Source organism: Danio rerio, chromosome 19 (genome assembly GCF_049306965.1).
Source record: "Danio rerio strain Tuebingen ecotype United States chromosome 19, GRCz12tu, whole genome shotgun sequence".
NCBI classification, from domain to species: domain Eukaryota; kingdom Metazoa; phylum Chordata; class Actinopteri; order Cypriniformes; family Danionidae; genus Danio; species Danio rerio.
In genome coordinates this window covers 18527290-18547523 of record NC_133194.1, presented here as the reverse complement: position 1 = coordinate 18547523, position 20234 = coordinate 18527290, and the positions used below count along the sequence as shown (strand labels likewise).

The 20234-nt window shown below is 36.5% G+C and overlaps 1 protein-coding gene across 3 annotated transcripts; it reads right to left on the bottom strand.

Moving 5' to 3' along the window:
• Nucleotides 1–742: 742 nt before the first annotated feature.
• ube2e1 (ubiquitin-conjugating enzyme E2E 1) lies at nt 743–19539 on the bottom strand. 3 transcript variants are annotated; one of them, XM_073930952.1, is made up of 6 exons: nt 19477–19539; nt 18582–18831; nt 17298–17390; nt 3742–3874; nt 3282–3429; nt 743–1208 (listed from the first exon to the last, which is right to left on the bottom strand). In XM_073930952.1, exons 3-6 carry the CDS (start codon nt 17360–17362, stop codon nt 1111–1113), a joined length of 444 nt encoding a protein of 147 aa, XP_073787053.1. In that variant the 5' UTR covers nt 17363–17390; nt 18582–18831; nt 19477–19539; the 3' UTR covers nt 743–1110.
• Nucleotides 19540–20234: the final 695 nt, after the last annotated feature.

Here is a 20234-nt window from a genome sequence, read left to right as displayed (position 1 = left end):
TTTGTTTTGAATTCAAACAAATCAGTTATGTTTTTTTTCATTAAGAAAATTAAGCCTTTGATAGGCGAACTGCATTATGACACGATTTCCATGTAAATGAAGAACCACAACTATAATGCAAAGAAAAACCTTATTTGAGTGAGCACACATTAAAATCTTTAAAAAAACAACCACTATCACATTGTATAGATTGTTCAATCTTTAAATAGCAGTTACTTATGTGAATTACTATAAAGCAGAAAAAAAATCCTAGTTACCCTTATGCCGAGTTTAGACTAGCAGGTGTGTCACGTTTTTACACTGCATGGGGCTAGCTTTTAATCGCTGCTTTTTTACACTGCAAGATGGATCGGCGACAGGATGCACACTGCATGACTTTACAATAGGAAGAATCTCAAACAACTTTGTCCAAACTACTTCTCGCAATCAAAAAGGCGTAGTATATCTTTTGTTATTAACTACATAATGAGAAAGAAGCTTTCAATGGGGTAGAAAATGTACATATTTGCTCACCTGGTTTTGTTGGGAATTTGCAATCTCTCAACTTTTTTCCTTTTTGACCCTGTTGTGGTATTGCTCAGATGACACATCAAACAGACACGGGTGCTCCAGCCAAATTAAGCATATTTTCTTCAGAATGAAACTCAAGGTTTTTATCAGTGTTTAAATCTGAGATTAGTTTTAGGAAGTGAATCTTCTGCATCATCTTTGTTTGCATAAAAAAAAAAAAATACTGAGCAACTTTGTACTCCAACTTCAGCTTTAATATTGGTGGGGAAAATACATACATGAAACAACTGTGCCATAGGCTCATGCTGAGACTTCAATTGACAAGGATGAAAAAGCTTCAAATAAGATCAATTTACAACAAGGCGGCAAAGAAAACACACATTAAGATCAATTTTTTGTTAAATCGTGATGCTACTAAAGCTGAAGGAAACAATCAACAAAAAATACTCCCAAAAAACAAAAAAAAACAAAATTGAAACTCCATCATAAAACCCCCCTGTATCTTCTACCCTATGGATCCCCTTCACACCAGTTCCTCTTTTAGACCCGCCACCCCTTCCCACAGATGTCCGACAAGCAGCACTCTGCAGTCGGAGAAAATTATGTGGCGTAACGTTTGGTCCACTGTTTGGCTATCCTGTCGTGTTCTGGTCTGTTGGTTGTGTACTGCGTGGCGATGCTTCCTACCAGAGGATCAGCTGTAGAAAAATTATCACGTTTCTTTAGGTTAACAACAATCACTAGCTTTGCATCAAAACCTACTGTACTGACATGCACTGCTTGCTTCTAAAGCAGTATTATTGTATTATTATAGACAAAACCATGACATAATGATAACTTTATAAAAAGAACCAGAGTTGGGTGTAAAGTACAATTATAATTTCAGTTTTTGGGGAACGCAGTAATGTAACAAATTACATTTTTAATTTGTGTAATTTGATTACATTTACTGAAGTCAGTGTAATTGCATTACTTGCGGTACAAATATAAATTTTAGAAAACAATATATTTTTTTTAAATCACGTTTTCAGCTAAAACGTCAGTTAATGAACATTCGCTTTAAACGCAAGATGAAATAGCTGCTGGTGAGAGTACTTGCTTCTTCAAGTAGAAATACAGACATTATTTTAATTTCATTGAGTATAAAAACAAAAGTATTAGTGTGAACTGCAGTCTATGTCCAGTCTATAAAGAATTTTCTACTGCTTTTAAATCGACCAGCAACCTGTTCAAGCACTTGAACAAAGCATTCTACGACAATATTTGTCCCAAGGAGGACAAAAAAACAGCGGCCCAACTTAACCCTAACAGGGTAAATTGTTTGGGTACATTTTTGTACAGGATCAAGAATGAAGTTAACTTCTGAAAAATTGAAGAGAAGCATTTCTGCTTAATGGCCTCTTCTTATTACGAGACGCGCTCACATATTCTAGATTTTACGAATTCAACATTTGAGTGTTTACAGTAGTAGGCTATGTGGATTTGCTGCAGGACACTACCATACCCATCAACCCTCCCGTTTTTCCCGTTTTTCTCCCGTATTTTAGTTCTATCCCGCTATTATCCCGTAAAGGTATTTTCCCATATTTCTCCTGTATTTTCAGTGTTTCTCAGAAGGGGGTCGAGGGAATCCCTTATTATGGTGGGCATATCCCTTATTTTCACATCCCAATGTTGACCGGTATGGACACTACAGGTCTCCAGGTTTTCTTAAAAATGTCTTGTTTTGTTCAAAAGATTAAACGATAAAAAAGACAAACGGGTTTGAAACAAGTGAAGATTAGGTAAGATAAGGGAAACAATCTTTTTGAATCTTTTGAATTTTTCAATCTGCTGTGTTAAACCCATCATAATGTGTTTCAGTGAATATTAAATTACTGAAAGAGCTGCAGTTTATTTAGTATTTTTATGTGTTTTAAAAGTAACTTCGAAGTAATAAGTAATCAAATTACAATTTTCCAGCAGTAATCAGTAACTTGTAATCTATTACTTTAAGTAACTTACCCAACACTAATTAAGACTAATGAATTACATATAAAATCACATTAAAAACATTAGATAAGATTTTTCAGTTCAACAAATGATAAATAACTTCAAATCCATCCGTGGACAAAAATTTGTCAATCTTAAGTGATCAATTCATCAACCCAAATAACAATAAAATTACATTTTTCATATAAGCTTGGGTAGAAAATCATTGGTAGAGCAATGGAATGTGAAAATGACAGCATTTTCTCTCAACTTTGTTCCTGGAGGACCACCAGCTCTGCACATTTCCCATGTCTTCTGATTAGGATTAGGGCTGAAAAATATATCGACATAAAGTCACATTTGTAATTCAGCAAAAGCTGCGATTGTCTTGCCCATCATGCAAGTACAGAACGGTGATGTGATCAGTGGTAAATTTCCTCCGAACTCCAAAGGGTGCTCTCTCGGCACGAGTCGCACAGTTAAAAAAAAAAAAAACAAGTATATCCCGAATAAACACAGTGTTGGTGATCCTCCAGGAAGTAGTTGAGATGTGATTTGTTTTAGCAGAAAAGTCAAGTTGAAAGGAACAGACAGCTCTAATATAAGATGAAGTTGTTTGTATGCAGTTTCATACATGAGCATTAAGCTGCTGCATAACTGCCCACACCTGTAACTGCCTCAGCTTTAGTCTAGGTCAAACAGCTTAAGCTCCAACATACTGACAGACACTGGAGCATCAGCACATGACCAACTAACAAGTCCTGATTAGCTTGAAGTGTGTTTACGGACGTGTGACTTACCAGGGTTACAGTCTGTGAGCAGAGAGCAGATAGACAGTAGCACTTTGGAGATAGTGAGCGCTGGACTCCAGTTGTCCTTCAGGATGTCCAGACAGATCACACCCTGACTATTGATGTTGCAATGATAGATTCTTGTGCGAAACGTCACCTGACAAAAGAAAACAGGACCACTGTCATTAAAGGGGTTTTCACACTAGCACCTTTTGGCATGTACACGGATTTGTTTGAATTTAGATAATAAAAACAAGCAAGTTGTGCATTCTGCCATGTTAGTCTTTGTGATATTCAATCAGAAAAACATAGACAAATCATAAGTTTCCTACATTTGTTTGATTAAAACTGTAATAAACTTGTGCTTTGAATTCTTGGATGAACACATTTATTTGAAACATAACTATATACTCTTTTTGTAACAATTTATTAAATTGATTGTAACAAGGATCTGAAAAGAAGATCTTACCTTGGGTGGTTTGAAGGGATAGTCTGGTGTGAAAGCGATGTCAAGAAAAAACACTCCTCCCTCATACACTGAACCTGGAGGACCCAGGATAGTGGACCTCCATTCGTAGATGTTGTCTCCTTTTGGACCAGCACTAAGAACACATGCAGAGATGAAAATGAGCAGCATGGCCTAGATCAGAGATTCTCAAGTAGTAGACTACAGTGATCCTGCAGGTGGGCTTCAATTTTATTTCAATATTATCCTACATTTGTTTGATATATCTTATTGATGTTATGATGAAATGATTAAATAATGGCCTGTCTTGAGTCTTGTGACTAATTGCTTTGTACAGAGAGAAATGCAGTAGTTAATAGTCAAATGAATCCTCAGTGGTTGAAAAAAATATGGTCGATTAGCTTTTTCTTTTCTTTTTTTAACTAACCAGAGATTACGCCGGCTCAATTTTGGATCCAGCCTTTTCAACACAGTGATATATGACCACAGTAACTGAAAGGACCTCGCATGAAGTCTCAATTAACTTAAAAAAATATAAAATTTTCATCACATTGTAATCATGATTATAGAATGCTTGTTTTAGTAATGTTCACCTTTTTTTAAAACTGTCATTTTTGCATGCTTTTATCATTCCAGAACTGTATATTTCTGCAATATGGACATTACTGCGACACGATAAATACTTAAACACCATTATTCTTAATTATGGCTAAAATAAAATTGACATTTTACTGATGATGAGAATTATTGTCACTAAACAAAATATTTATATGCACACCACAAAACACACGGGAATAGCTAAGAAAATAGCATAGAAAAAGTGTATGACCAAAGTCATTTTAAAATGAACTCATTGAAAAAAGCTGTAACATGCAAGTAGGTTTGGTTACAAACAATTGAACAATGGTTTTATTTTTAGTTTACATATTGATTGATTTAATTATCATTTACTTATTATAACACAACTATTAAAATGCACCTAATGCTCCAGAAAGAAATATGTGGCACTAAGAGCTAAGGGGTGAAAACAAAGTATAAGGTAAATAGCACTTTGTCTCCTAAGAAACAAGCAAGCATTTTCGATTTAAAAAGCTTCCCATACCCACATGCAGCGGTGTAAGTACAAAAGTTTGGTATCATTTGAAAGGAAACCCTTTGAAATTTTATAAAAAAACAGTTGAAATTAAAAACACTTGTTGTATATATTGTCTATGTTATAATAAACACACAAAAAATGCGCTTTTTTTTATATATTTAAATTGAAGTTTGGAAATGTGTAACTCAGGCCTGGAGTGGTCCAGCACCCTGGAAACAATTTTATTTTTTTCCAGCAGGTGTCAGCAAACACAAGAAATATATATTTTTTCTTTATAATAATTGATGTGAGAGTTATTCTATTTCAACTGCTAGGAGGAAAAATGCCATTTTTTTTATTTCCGCCTACCCATTTTTGAAGTCTCCCCATACCCTCATACAGTACAATAAATGCAATATCTCAATTTCATTTTACAGAAAACACTTTGAAAGAACAAAAAGAACTGCTGAAAGTAATAAATATTATTATATATGTTGTCTGTCCTATGATGAACCACCTCAACACAAACAGCTTTTAGTTTTTTTGTTCTAAAGCCTGATTTAGAAAGTGTATAACTCAGGCCCTGTGTGCTCCATCAAACTGCAGATTGTTTTGATTGTTACCAGCATTTGTCAGGAGTACATTTTGTAATGTTTTTATCATTATGTATTATGCAATAATTATATTAGTTTAACCGAAGGGTGGGAAATCACAATTTTTTTGCTTCTGATTTGTGACTTTTATGCACTCTGTTTTGGACACCTCTCTTCCTGTTTGTCATGCAATATCTCAGTCACTGATTGGCTGATCAAGGCTCGTGGTACATCAGCGTAAAGCCGAGAATCTCACCTTTTCAATGATATGTAAAACATCTGAAGGTAGAAAGCAGATAGGTCGAAGCTATCATATATTCCCGAATTTTGAAATATCACGACCCTAATTTGTTGCGTTTGGCAAGACACAGCAGGGGTTTACTGATGCACACATCCTCAGAAAATGGACTCAATTTGCAGACGACAAACTAAGGTAAAAGATGATGTAGCTTGCTTAACTATCTGTGCTATCTCCGGCAGCTCAAGGAGCAAATAATCAACAATTTCCCTTGTATGTTTACAAAAAACGTGTTTATACTTTAAGACTCATTCAAAGACTGTTGGATATGTGATTGTAAATCAATAAAAATAACGGATCCTTATTATTGGGAATGAGAGCTTTAACTTGATGTATTACTTGCCAATGTGTGTAATATTAGCGATGTGAAAAATACAGTACAACAAATATCAAAGTGATGTGCATCAGTTAAAAATAGACATTCTAAGCTTTCACCCAATAGGTCATATGGTGTTATTGATGTAGACAGACCTCTTAAATCTATAAATCTCTTAAATCTATATTTATTCCCCCGATGACATCATTTTGTCCCTGGTACCAGGCAGGCAGAGTTTAACTGGTTAATGGCAAAGGTTTGTTTCAAAACTATTTCTAAATTCAGTTCTAATTTCCAGCAAACTTATAAATGAACAATATTAACGAAGTGTGGTCAAAAAACTGAGTTATATCCAAAAACACATGCTGTGCCCCATATGGTCTAAAACCTGACAGGTGGACAAATCTAAGCTTGTTTTTAATAAAACAAACATAAATCTGCATTTAATAAATAATATTGCTAATAATGAAAACATTATACAAAAGCAAATTGTTATGAATAAACTGAAAAAAGCCTCCCTGAGATAAAGGCATGAAAGTATGGTTTTTATATCAATGTAGGCTAGAAAATAATTTTTGTAATATTTTAATTCTTCATTTATTTTTCATTTGTAAAGATATTTGCGTATTGCTGTACATCCTGTGTGTATTAAGCAATGTGTAAGTGAGGCGCACAACTACTGGACATTGACCAGCTTTGATCTGATCTATTGAGCTGTCTATTCGAGTTCCTCAAAATAGCAACACGCCAACAATGCGCCTTAACACGCCACCTTTTTTAGACCATAACGCCTATGTGCGCACATATGAGGGCAAATGCATTTGCTATTTAAAAAGCGTGCTGCAAAACTTCAAAAAGACTCTTGCGCCAAGCTGAAACTAGCAAACAACAATTGCGTCGCGCCTTGCGCCAGGTGTATGGTAGGGCCCAAGGTGTGTCAGTTGTGCATTTACAGAGACTGTCACAAGAGACAGTTTACACAGTCCTTACTGAAGCATAGCTCTGAACAACAATTCAATAACGCTATATGTCACAATAGAAACACATTTCCAAAATGTTGATTTACATTACAGCTTACAGTGAATGACTTTCAGGGACCGGCTGTCAGAAAAAGCAGAACACAACTGGCTACTTGCATGATGACAGCCTACATCAAAGACCTGCAGACAGCCAGAGCTCTGCAATAGCTGGTTATTATAGCTCTGAAAGTGTTCACTGGAGCATTTAAAAGCTGCATCTATCAGCTGATTCATGAGTGGATCACTTACATATCTGCATGATTCAGCTGATAAACGCAGATTTAAATTGCGTCTGTGTAAGCACGTATTAATGAGTGTGAAGCAATGATAATGGTAACCAATTTCACACATTTCTGTTGATCTCTGTTGATGTTCTGTGAATGAGCTCTAACAACTTGATAGTCAGAAGATAAGGCACCATAAACGCTGAAGCCAACTTGTCTATAAAACATAAGCACCATCCCCAACACCAGTTGTAAGTCCATGCAGCATGTAATGAAACTGATAAAATGTATAGATCAACTTTACTGATGTGTAAATATTATAAACTTACATTGTACTTTATTCTTGAATATCAGTGAAATAAAGTACTGAATGAAATGTTTTTTTCTTTATATTGCATCTAATCCACTTCATCTGTGCAAAAGTATATACTGCAAAGTATTTACATGTGGGGGGCAGAAGTCAAAGCTTTCTTTTTAGCTAAGACAGGCAAATCTCGACACATCTAATAAGTCACAGGTAAAATCGACTTAGTACAGTACAGACAATCGTTGTGGGTGTTCTAGATATTTTTTTCAGGCTTTTTAAAAAAAATGTGGTTATAACGAGGTCAGAATTATATTGCATCAACCAAAATAAAAAATTGTATTATGAAATAAAAATGGACTATCTTGTCCACCGCTACTGGTCAATACAACTGTGAGTTTAGACCAGTACAGACCAAGCTGACAGCAACCAACTGTGTTGTCACCTCGATTGTCTCACATTTGGTTCTGCATGTGAACACATCAAACAGACAGCAACAATTCAAGAGTACGCATTCTGCATCTGTGCAAGAGGATGTGTCTTTCTGCACTGGAGGAGCGGTATCTGTTTTCTCATTCAGAATGCCAAAACCTAGATTTTTAATGCACACATGCAAAGCGTAAACAAAGCAGCATTTAGTACCATTATCACAGTAATTGTCACTCACCACTGAAGGGATTTGCTCCTTCAAATATGCCTGAGAATCTAATAATCCATATCGTTTGGAAATTACAGTCGGCCTCTGTGTTCCTTCTTCACTTGAATCGTTTACTTGCTACATCACTTTACTACATCACACTTGTGCTCTGATTCATTGTTGAATAACCAGTCAGAGTGCTCTCTTTAGTTGACTTTCACATGCTGAATCATGCCAACAATATTATCCTGATAAGAAGAAAAATGTGGAATACATCAAACCAACTAGCTAGACAGATGCTGAACGATGAAACCCAACAGCCAACCGTCAGTTTCACCTGTCCTGACTGTTACATGCATGATCCTAAAAGCAGGAATTGCCTCACACACCCATCTATAATCAATTATTTCACTTCATTAGAATTCCACTTCAAACTCAAAGCAAAATGACAGAGTAAGAGACTTCCTTATAACGGCAGTTTGACAACTGTTTTAAGACAGATATAGCTTACTGCAATATCCACTGATGCATAATCTCATTCAGAATTCCACTGTATAATATAGACTATGATTTGGTGTAAAAGCAGTATCCAAAAAAAGGTCTAATGGCTCGTACACACTGGGACACTTTTCTTTTGCGTTTATCGTCAGCGTTTTACTAAACGTTTTTCCAGATTCAAACCCAAGCTATTTTCACTGGCATTAAGTAGAAGAGTATGCAAAATCAGTCCTTGAGGTTAGATGGTGCTACACAACTTTGGGCTTCTGACACCCCACTTATAACAGAAGAAGAGGAAGAGAGGAAGTTCACATGCTTGTTGTTAAAGTTACTGGTGACTGGAACAAGCATAGATAGTTCAAGTAACAGCTCTAGCGATGATGAAATTATTATTATTCAGAGAACAATAAGCAGCTCCATGTTCTGAACGCTTCTGGGCATCTTTTTAAATGTGCGCTCGCATTGACAGTTTAGCGCTTGAGCGCCTCCAAGTGCTGTTTACTGTAACTTAAGCAGCTCTGTGCATGTGAACAAAAGTGCCAACCTGATTGCAGGAGAAGGTTTTGACGTGGCGCGTCAAAACAAAAAAATTAGCATAAGGCGCTTCTTTAAAAATGACGCTTTTATGCCTGGGGCCTCATGTATCAACGCTGCGTACGCACAAAAACTTTGCGTACTCCAGGTTTCACGCTCAGAATCGCTCATGTTTGGGTTTACTAACAATGAAATGAACGTGAGAATGTGCGTTGTTCCACGCCAACTTCATGTCTTGCGTGTGTGCATTTCTTGTGCGTGTCTGTTTTATTTCCATTGGCGACTTCGAGAGGCAATTGCGTTGCCAGCCAAACATTAAAGCGCAATTTGCACTTTCTTTTTTCCCAATGTAATCGGAGCTATCTACTGCACGCACATTGCTATGAAGGCACCATCTGAAGATGAATTTGCATACGTGAATCAGAAACATTTCCTTTCAATAAATGTGCGAATAAAATATGATGTACAGACTTATTAATGATTCCTACTTGTCTTCCTCATGATGAAGGGTATAGGCAAAATCTGATATGTAGCGAGGGTAAAAAAAAAAAAAGTACATCAGACGCTGGATTCGAACCGCATTCTTGAATGACAGTGTCAAAACATGTTGTCATGTGTGCTACTAGTTACGCCACTCACACTGCTGCTGTACTCCTTCTTTAGCTTTCTTGTCTCTGCCGATCAAACGGGCAGAAATCACTCAACTAGCTCATTCCAACGACAAACTTGCAAATAACACCATTTTTCTCCGGTCTACATCCGATAGAAGCACCTCCAATTCACATTCTGTTCAAAGTTTCTCTTTTTGCTAGCTTTTGCCATTGCTTTTTCATTTGGTTTGGCCAAAGTAGAGTCATTAGCATATTCATACGGGGGAGGAGGCAGGGAGGGGTTTTGCGCTCGTGCATGTTGTGACAGTTCCACGTTTTTTGTTTTTTTTGCGTACGCACATTTACATTTTTGTGCGTACGCAATGTTTTAGTATGATTTAGGCAAGTCTTCATACATGAGGCCCCTGGTGTTTTGCGCGTTGATGTGCATGATCATTGGCGCCCTTTATTTAGTCATGAGGCGTTAAACGTAAACAGAAAACATGAGCAAAAAGCCTCCCGGCGTGCACGGGCCTTAATCCTTTAGGAGCAAAGACGGGCCAGATTGCCAACAAATGCTTGAGAAAATTATTGAAAATGATTTAAAAACAATATTCCTCAAAGAAAGATTTGGAAATTTCACCTTCAACAATGCATAACATAATAAAAAGATTCAAGGTTTTTGGAGTAATTTCAGTGCATAAAGGACAAGGGTGCAAGCCTAAGCTGAACTTTTGTGATCTCTCATGTAGAAATGCATCTAGAATCATCCTTCATCTATAAGCCATATCACCACATGGGCTCAGGACTACTTTGGCAAACCTTTTTTCAAGTACCACAATACATGCTTGCATCCACAAATTCCAGTTGAAACTGTACTGTTCAAAAAAGAAAAGCCCTAAGTGAATAGTGCCCAGAAGCAAAGTTTAGCATTCAAAGCCACATCAGATTCTCCTGGGTCTTCATTTACACCATAGGAAGAGAAGGGATTACAAGAACAAGCCACTACAGCCTCTACTACAGCATCAACTGCCTTTTGACCTCGGTGAACAAATTGCAAAAATGCATTGAGACAGAACCAATGCCAACCACAGAAATAAGAAACAAACTACAAAAAACTAAAGCAAACAATGCAACCACTACAACTCGGATCAGAGATAACATGCTGCTTGTCAAATTTCTGAATCTGTGTGAATAAAGCATCAGCACTGGTTTGGCATCAACTCGTCTGTATCAAACAGCAATATTCTTCTTCCATTTTGCTTCTTTGTGGACGAGGCTTTTATACTTGCCGCGTTCGTCGTTGTGATATTCTTTAAAACGACAGGGTGCGATCAAAAGAAACCCACCATAAAATCAGATAGATAAACAGATGTAGGAACTTCCCAGAAGCACGTCAAATCATATTGTCATTCAATTTTTTTAATAATTATTTTGTATTGTTTTTATTCATTATTTTAATGATTATAAGAATTTTACCATACAAGATTTTTTTTAATCAAACTTTGATGCATCACTTGCTTTTGTTCATATCTCGGAGAGTTTTATCATTTAAAGTTTATTACAATATTAATCACAAGAAAACATGAGTTGCTCTACATGAGTTGCTCTATATCTCTATATATTTTTATTATGGCAAGGACAAAAGAAAAAAAAGAACCCTTAATAAAAATATATAGATTTTATTTTAGATTTAGCCTGATCCACAACCATTTACATCAGTGTAAAAGCTATGACTGGTGGAAAAACATGTAATTGTGTACCGGGGTCTCCACTTTTGCCATGGTTTCTTTTGGCATAAACAAACTTATTCCTCAGGTTTTTCCAAATTGTTTTTAACATAAACTTTCCTCCTTTCCCACTGCATTTGCAATTTTTAACAAATAATTATTAGTTATCACTTGCTTTTGTTTATATCTCGGACAGTTACACCTATTGAAATTTATTAAAATATTAATGACAACAGAACATGAGTTGCTCTACAAATAAATGTTTTATTAAAAATGAAAAATAAATAAAAAGTACACTTTCTAAAAAATACAGATTTTTTTTTATTTAGCCCACTCCACAATTCACACATTACTGTCTGGCTAGTTTCTGTCTTATACTTGTGCTAAAAAGGGCAATGATGGTCCAACATTCCTGACCATTATCAACAATAAAGCCCAGAGAAACAGGGCATCAGTATATTTTGTATTCCTTTCCAGTTATCAAAAATAATTTTGTGACTTCATTATAGTTTTGTAACTGTTAAATTGTTTTAAATACAAAATATAACAAAATACATCCGTGTACAAACCTATGACTGGTGGAAAAACATATTTCTGTAATTGTGTACCTGGGTCTCCACTTTTGCCATGGCCTCTCTTGGTTTTAATAAACTTATCCTTCAGGTTTTTCCAAGCCTTTTAACAAAAATTTTATCCTTTCCCACGGCGGTTGCAAATTCAAGCCAAGAATTATAGATCATCTGTGTAAGAATTGAAATATTACAAATATTTTTGATGTCTTTGACAATTCAAAACATAAGCTGAAGACAGGGCCAATGGACTCCACAACCCACCAGGGGGGAATGCGTGAAAAACTAGTTCCTGCTGCATTTGCATCTGACTATGCTGAAACTCAGCTTCATCCCCCCAACTCACACATATGGTCATTTCAATGTTTGAATGTTCTAGAATTAACCAAACTGACTTTAACCATCATGTTTGATATCATTTGAAATGTCTCAGTGCGATTGGTACAATGGTCTCATTCTCTCAGAAATAGACATAATCAGAACAATAAATATATAACTTCAGGCATCTTTTGAACCACTGTGAGGGGTGTGACACTAAGTGTGAATGCCTTTTTTGTTATTCACACCCCCTTCCTTAAGGGAATTCTTGGATTATTTAAGGTAAGGGTTGAGAAAAACTCAGCGCGATTCTGCCTAACCAGATCAGCCCATAACATGGCTTGCGCCATGTTATGTATATTACAAAGTCAGGAATGCATCTTTTTCATCTTGGATTTATCTTTGATAATTTGATGTTTTGTATTGATCGTTTATGAATTGACTGATTGAATTGGCATAATACATTTACCTGACTAATAAATTGTTATGTTTTGAATGATTCAAACAGAGTTCGTGTTATTATCTTTAGTAGATTGTGGTAATTTCATAGCACCACAAGCCCCTGTTCAGGTTAGTAGCGGACTAGAACACGGTAGACGGAGCATTGCGGCACGCTACACGATGTCTCTAGAGTTCCGACTAACAAATTGGCATTTATTCATGTATACTTAGGCTGTAAAAGGATATCTAAGGGGATAGTCCTTCACCCGATAAACTTATAATACTATTTAGATAGTATAGTGATTATTCAAAGTTACTACTAGTTTAAGTACGACTGGTCTGCTTAATTCTATAGTAATGATCGTTATATGACTAAATAGCTCTGTCTGATTTAGGAGGTAGCAGACCTATGGGGACCGCATAAAAAATATCCTAATCTGAGTAAGTAGGGTTCTGCCTTTTTAGGATAGCGGTCAATCGCCACTGTTTAGTGACCAAGACTGACATGCTTGTGCTTAAGAAATTGTATACTCGGCCAGTACAAGATTCAGGATGTTATAGAGATCCCAATGAACGAGAATAACATAAAATGATGAACCGAAGAGAATATTCAATCATAATCTAAATTAATGTGAACGGAAACAAAATAACCTTCTCAATGTTTTATAATTGGAGTCAGATAAAACGAGGATAAACATATTAATATTCTAAACCATCTCATACTAAAATTGGAGTCAGATATGAGTTAAGTTTAATATAAATCAACATTGTGCACTGGAAAGACCGAACATGCAGTGAACCTTCATCCACCATTGGATACCGTCATTGGACCAACTGGCTGGACCCTACATCTGGTTATCTCTCTGATCATGGGTCTTAAGATGTGTTTACAGTCGTACTGTTTCAGATAAAATCTCTTTAAAGTGGTTCATGTTCAACTCAAATCAGTTGTGGCGCCGCGTGCAATGTTTGCTCGAGTCTCAAAAAGTGCCCTACGGACAACCAGGTGAAATCAGGTAGCGCGCACCCAAAGGGAACCTCAGCAAACTCCGCAATGACGTCACAATCGCTGCACGCACTTAAGTGAACGTGTCGAGTATAAACCAGGCTTTACACATAATCATCCCGCGAGTTGACAAATGTGTTGCAGTTGAACAAGGGGCGGATCACAGCAAACGTGCTTTTCCATTCCAAAAACGCGAGGCGCACACACTGCTTTTTATTTTACAAGGAAAAAAAGCAGCGCGGTGCTCTTTTTACATGTCACTATGAAACGACTGAATCAGCTGGGTATTGATTGTGCAAGAGTGTTGCTGTCTATGTCGTCACAATTGTAATATTTAATAATATTTAGATATTCAAGATTTGTAAAGTCATAGAGCTCTGGATAACTTGAAACAGCGAGCAGTCTCTCCTACATCTTCAGTGTTTCCTCTAGGATTTTTTCCAGCTAAGGCAGCAGACCTTTTACACAAATCTACCAAATACCTATAACATTATTTCAATGACAAATGGAGAAATGTCGTGAGCACAGTATTACAAGTCAAGATCGCATTTACGTGCAATACGAGTGTACTTGCACGCTGATTTCCTCTGCTTGTGCACAAAACCTCTTGCAGAATTCAGAATACAGCCCGAGCTAGACAGGTAGCCTACATTTTGATTGACAGCTTTATAAAGCCCGAACCCGTTTATAGCCTGGCATTATACAAATGGGCACATGCACACAGCTCGTTTGCCTTTTTTTTCAAGAATGAGTCATTTATATGTTTTAACATAATTTATTAGTAACAAACATAGGCTATTGACCACTTCGAAGTTGGAACAAAGAAATAAAATAAGCCCTTTGTAACATCGTAACATCTCAGCATTCTAAATAGGCCTAGGTACACACACATAGCCTTTAAATTGGCCAACACACCAATAAAAATTAGTCTTTCCAATCAAATTAAATTAGAATAAATTATGACAGGTATTTGGCAATAATGAAATTAAGATAAAGGCTTTGCTAGATTTGTTTTGCCACTTCTCTTTACAATCTGGCCTTAAGGCGACGGTGAAGCTAAATATTAAAATAGCTTAATGCCAACATTAGCCTGTGTACTCTGATTACATTATGATTTTAAGGTTTAATTAATATTTATTTATAATTTAAAAAACCCTTTACTCACCAAGATTAGGCTACGTGTTTTTTTTTGTGGAGGAACATTATTGAATCCACTGTAAATGGCTTTAGCTCAGACCTGCGCTCAGGATGGTGCGTTTAAAAGCACTGAACACCCTTTCACTGCTTCTACAGGCCAAGATGCATAACTGATCTGGCTAATTTTGCAATTTTTAAGTGGGATTGTTTTTTTCATCTTTTACCAACCAAGAACATTCATTTAATTTTCTATGAAAGCAGTTTCAATATAGCGAGTGGCCTTGTCATCTTCCCTGTCAGCTTCCTGTGCTGTTTCAACCCAATCTCATGACAATTCGTAACTTTTTAATTTAGTAGCTAATTCGTATCAATTCGCACGATCTAATTCGTACAATTTAGTACGATTTGCTCATACCCCAATGACGGTTGGGTTTAGGGGTGGGGTTAGGTGCCACACCTCCTTTTTAAAAACTGAACTCGTAGCAATTAGCCACTAAACTAGCAAAACGTAAAATATTTGCGTTTTCTCGTGAGATCAGGCTGGCTGTTTAGCACTCCGTAATTTGCAGTGTATGAGGGATCGCCGAAATACCTTTGCGGCTAGACTGACAGGACCTTTCTGAACTGGTGGCTGGCCTGACCGCTGTCAAAATATGTTCTTTTTGACTACTCCGTCATCTTTTGTTTCAACTATGCAGGGAGAGAATTTAATGATGTAACAAACGATTTAATTACTTTCTTGCGCTAATCGAAATACATCACATGACTGTTCATTTACTGCGCATGCCAAGCCCGGCCCCGTCTAAAATGATAGAAATTAAACCCGAACCCGGTGGTACAAAGATCTTCAGCTCTACGTTGTCTTGACAACACAAACACTGCTTCTCTGCGTTGAGCAGCGTGCAAAACACTTGCAGCCGTTTGTAAACCATTCAAAAGATGGCCCTCTTGAAGCAAAAAGCACATTGGATCGGCCCTTTATGCAGCCAAACTAAAAACATATAAAATTAAGTTTTTAATCACTTAACTAATACCATTAATCGGTTACAAACGCACCCTTTTGGTTAGTGGTTAATCGATTAATATGAGCATCCCTAAGTGGTACACATATACATTATATCAGTATTTTAAATCAAGTGTAAACGTTTGAGCCCCATCTGAGAGGTCACAATTACTGCTATTAAAAAGCTTTTGAAAAAATACAAAGACAAGATTTCTTTGAAAAATATAGATATATATATTATATATAAATATATATTTCTTTGAAAATATACAGTTGCGAGAATTAAAAGTGTAACTTGTTGAGTTTGCTGCTTTGTGTCACCAGCAAACTTGCGAAAGGTTTGGCAGAGTTAAGCGGGAGGATGATCCTGCATGTCATAAAGCACATTACGCTTTAACACACCAATTTTAATGGTATTATATAATTCTACTACATTCTTTGTCTCAGGCACAAGCGTGGTTAATTTTTAAAAATTGTCCCATTTTATCATGTCAAAATTAAACAATGTAATGTAAACTAAATGCAAAGCCAACTACTAGCACTGCTACAAACAAATAACATACTGTATAACAAAAACAACAATTATTTAAAACAGCCAACAGCACGACTTTTTACACGTTTGTAAAAATTTATTCATTCATTCATTTTCCTTCAGCTTAGTCTGTATTTCAGAGTTCACAACACCAGAATGAACCACCAACTATTCCAGCATATGTTTTAGACAGCAGATACCCTTCCAACTGCAACCCAGAACCAGGAAACCAATTTAGTTTATTCAATTCATCCATAACGCATGTCTTTAGAATGTGGGGGAAACCTGAGCACCCAGAGGAAACCCATTGGACACAGGGTTTTATATGTGACATCACTGACAACAGATCTTTCTTTTGTACACAAAATCTCAACTAAGATCTAATGTACTAATCTGACCTGCCGCATGTTTATGTTTGAATGCCAGGACTCGGCCCTGAAAGGCTGGTGTCCTGCAGAGTTTAGCTCCAGCTCTAATTAACCCACTTGAACAAGCTAATCAAGGTCTTTCAAGGTAGAATTGAAACTTCCAGGTAGGTGTGTTTAGGCAAGTTGGAGCTACTCTGCAGGGACACCGGCCCTTCAGGACCAAGATTGGTGACCCCTACTGTGGGACCACATGAATTTAATTAAATAACTATTGTATGTTTGTTGCTTCTTAATCTTTTAACCAAAGATAATGCAACCTAATGCAAACAGAAAAAGATATCAGAGAGATCCAAAGCATTTTCCATACCTGCAGTTAGGTGGGGGATCCAACATGATGTCAGCCAGCTCTTTCTGAATCCTGAAAGAAGACATGATTGAATGATTCCCATGAATATAAACTCTGAACTGGCATCCAATAACAGTTAAAACAATCCAAATAACAACAGTTAGCAAGAGTTTCATCAAAACAACATATTAATTTGAGTGCATTGGGAACATGACCAAAAATGCAGTCTAAAAGCAACAATCTATAAACTGGTATTTTCTTTGTACATTTAAATGTATCCGTTTTGCAGTAAAAACTTTGAAACATAAAAGATGCTGCCCAAAACATAAAAAATAAACTTTAACAAAACTAAAGCAATGACATTAAGACACCTACAAATGTAATTGTGTAACATTCTGTTTAATAATATGTCATTTTGGTTGATGAAAGGATGAAAACTGGCATCTGAAGACACAACCCCCACAAACAGTCATGGGAAGCCCTCAAAAAAGTAAAATAAGGACAAACAACACACCACTTGTTGAGATGAAGCAAAGTGCTAAAATATTTGAGCTCAGTCTGCATTAGTAGCTTATTCGTTCTCATTAATGTCAAAAAAATGTGTATGACCAATCAAATCAAAATGTTTGATGTTGATTTACTGAGCAATGCTTTACAGTTTTTATGAACGTCAGCACAGCACAACAAAAGAGTGGTATAAATAGATCATAGATAACAGTTGACAAATGTTATTGCAATACAAAAAAAACAGTCAACCTAATTTAACACATTTCACAATAAATTAGGCAGTTCCAAACCTTTAGAAGCATCTTTACTCTGTTGAACCCTAAAGAATATATGGTGAAAATAGCTAAAAGTGTGTAACCATTGTCTTCCATATTAGGAAAAATTAATACAATGGAAATTAATGGCTGCAGGTTTCCACCTTTCTTCAAAATATCTTTCATTGTGTTCAACAGAAAAAAAGGCAAACAGATTTGGAACAAGGGTAACTGATGACAGAATTTTGAGGGGGGTTTTTTTGTATGTAAACCATTCTTTTAATACCTACAAATTTGACCATTTTGAAGAAGGTTTAAGTGACTCAACATTTTTTTTCATAAATATTAACAGTTGTTTCAAAATGTTTTTGCAAGGGATATAGTGTGCATGTGGCCATTTTAAAATGATTTTATTTGCAATTTATTCAGTTTGATTGATTTAACCCTGCTGCATTCAGTAAAATGAAATATTGGGCTTACTAAATTTGTGAAATAATTTCATATGATGCTTTGGGGTCATGAAAGCCTTTCTAATCCAGTATACTGTACATATCGTTTGCTGTTAAATCCTTCACTGTCCAGGAGCAACGCTGGCTTTCTGACAAAGCCCAAGCTATGATGTTTCCTCACCTCTTTGCACTTGTGGAGAGGAGTTTGGATGTCTTGCTCATGTTGGCTTTGCTTTCTTTCTTTTTTCCAGGTGTGTCTTTCTCCTGCTGCTGATGGGTGGAGGAGGAGGAGGAAGAGGAAGATGAGCTAGAGCTTGCACGCGAGTCCTCATCCGACATCCCGATCTACATGAGAGTGAAACACAAACACTGCAGTAAAAATAACATACAATTTGTTAACCACTTTGATTGTATGTGCCGTATGGGAGCACACATGTAACAATGTTTCGCTGTATCGACGAAATGGTAGGTAATATAAATGTTACCGTGTCGATGTATCAACTACTGGCGCGTGTTTGACCTTTAACACTGGATCAACAACACTGCGATACCGTGGGTGCGATCACTCCGCATTTATAGCTCGAAATATCGGTTAAAACACCTCAAAATAATCAGACGTATATCCATCTCTTGTGTTTTAATCCACGCAAACGTAACGCTGAGTCTGATCGAATCGAATCCGTAACGTTACACACGCGATCAAATACACGAGATTAATCCTAAGTAGGAAACGCACAAACACGCATCGCCGTCGAGTTCACTAAACTTAAACTTTACCCCATCCCACAAATATGCTGAATGAACATGATGAAAAAGACAGTAAATGTGTCGTCAGCCCTGTAGTTGTCCGGGTTCAGTCTTCATTTAACATCGATGGACAAATATTTCAGACTGTCACAATACAGACGAGAATACGAGCATTCGAACACACCGCTGATGTAAGTATAACATAAATATGCGCTATTTTGTAATGTTTAAAGGATTGTGTACCTCTCTTTGTGTCGGTGTGTGTCCGTGGACGCGCGTGTCTCTCGGAGCGGAAGTGCTACTGCTGCGCGCACACACACAGAGAGAGGGGGAGAGAGAGAATTTTGAATATTAAGAATCAAGTTTATTACAAACAATCAGTTTACAAACTTTACATTATACACTTCAGAACAAATAAAACAGATATTAGGGTACGTTAAGAGAGTTAAAGTTGGCAAAATGACAATCAAACACGTATCAGCTAAGTAAATGTTATAGCCTGTGTATGTGTATGTGTGTGTGTGTGTACAATCAAATCCAGTAAAAATAACACATTAAGAATTTAATATTGAGCTAACAAATAATAAACTTAAAAAAACTTAGCTATTTATGGTGGAATAAAGTAAATGTACACCTGCTCAAATCAACGCAGATCCGGGTGTCTGCCTTGGGCTAAAAAAATCCAAAAATAATTTCTTGACAAATATGTCAAATGTACAACATAAGAGATCATATACTACAAAACCAGTAATAAGTGTAAATTTTGTAAATGTATATATATATCTGCTTAAAACTGAATTTGTATCGATGTAGCCTATGGTTTGTTAGGACAGGACAATATTTGGCTAAGATTTAAAATATTATAATAATTTATATAAAACTAATTCATATCTGAGGATTCAAAAATGGGCGATGCAGTGGCGCAGTAGATAGTGCTTTCGCCTCACAGCAAGAAGGTTGCTGGGTTGCTGGTCGAGCCTCAGCTGGGTCAGTTGGCGTTT

Coding starts and splice junctions, on each gene's coding strand:
- ube2e1 (XM_005159506.6), bottom strand. CDS start 18,825: ATGTCGGATGAGGACTCGCGTGCAAGCTCTAGCTCATCTTCCTCTTCC. Junction 17,349..18,667: donor CTCTCCACAAGTGCAAAGAG/GTGAGGAAACAT, acceptor GTCTTCTTTCAG/GATTCAGAAAGAGCTGGCTG. Junction 3,430..3,741: donor ATCCCTTCAAACCACCCAAG/GTAAGATCTTCT, acceptor TTCTTTTGTCAG/GTGACGTTTCGCACAAGAAT.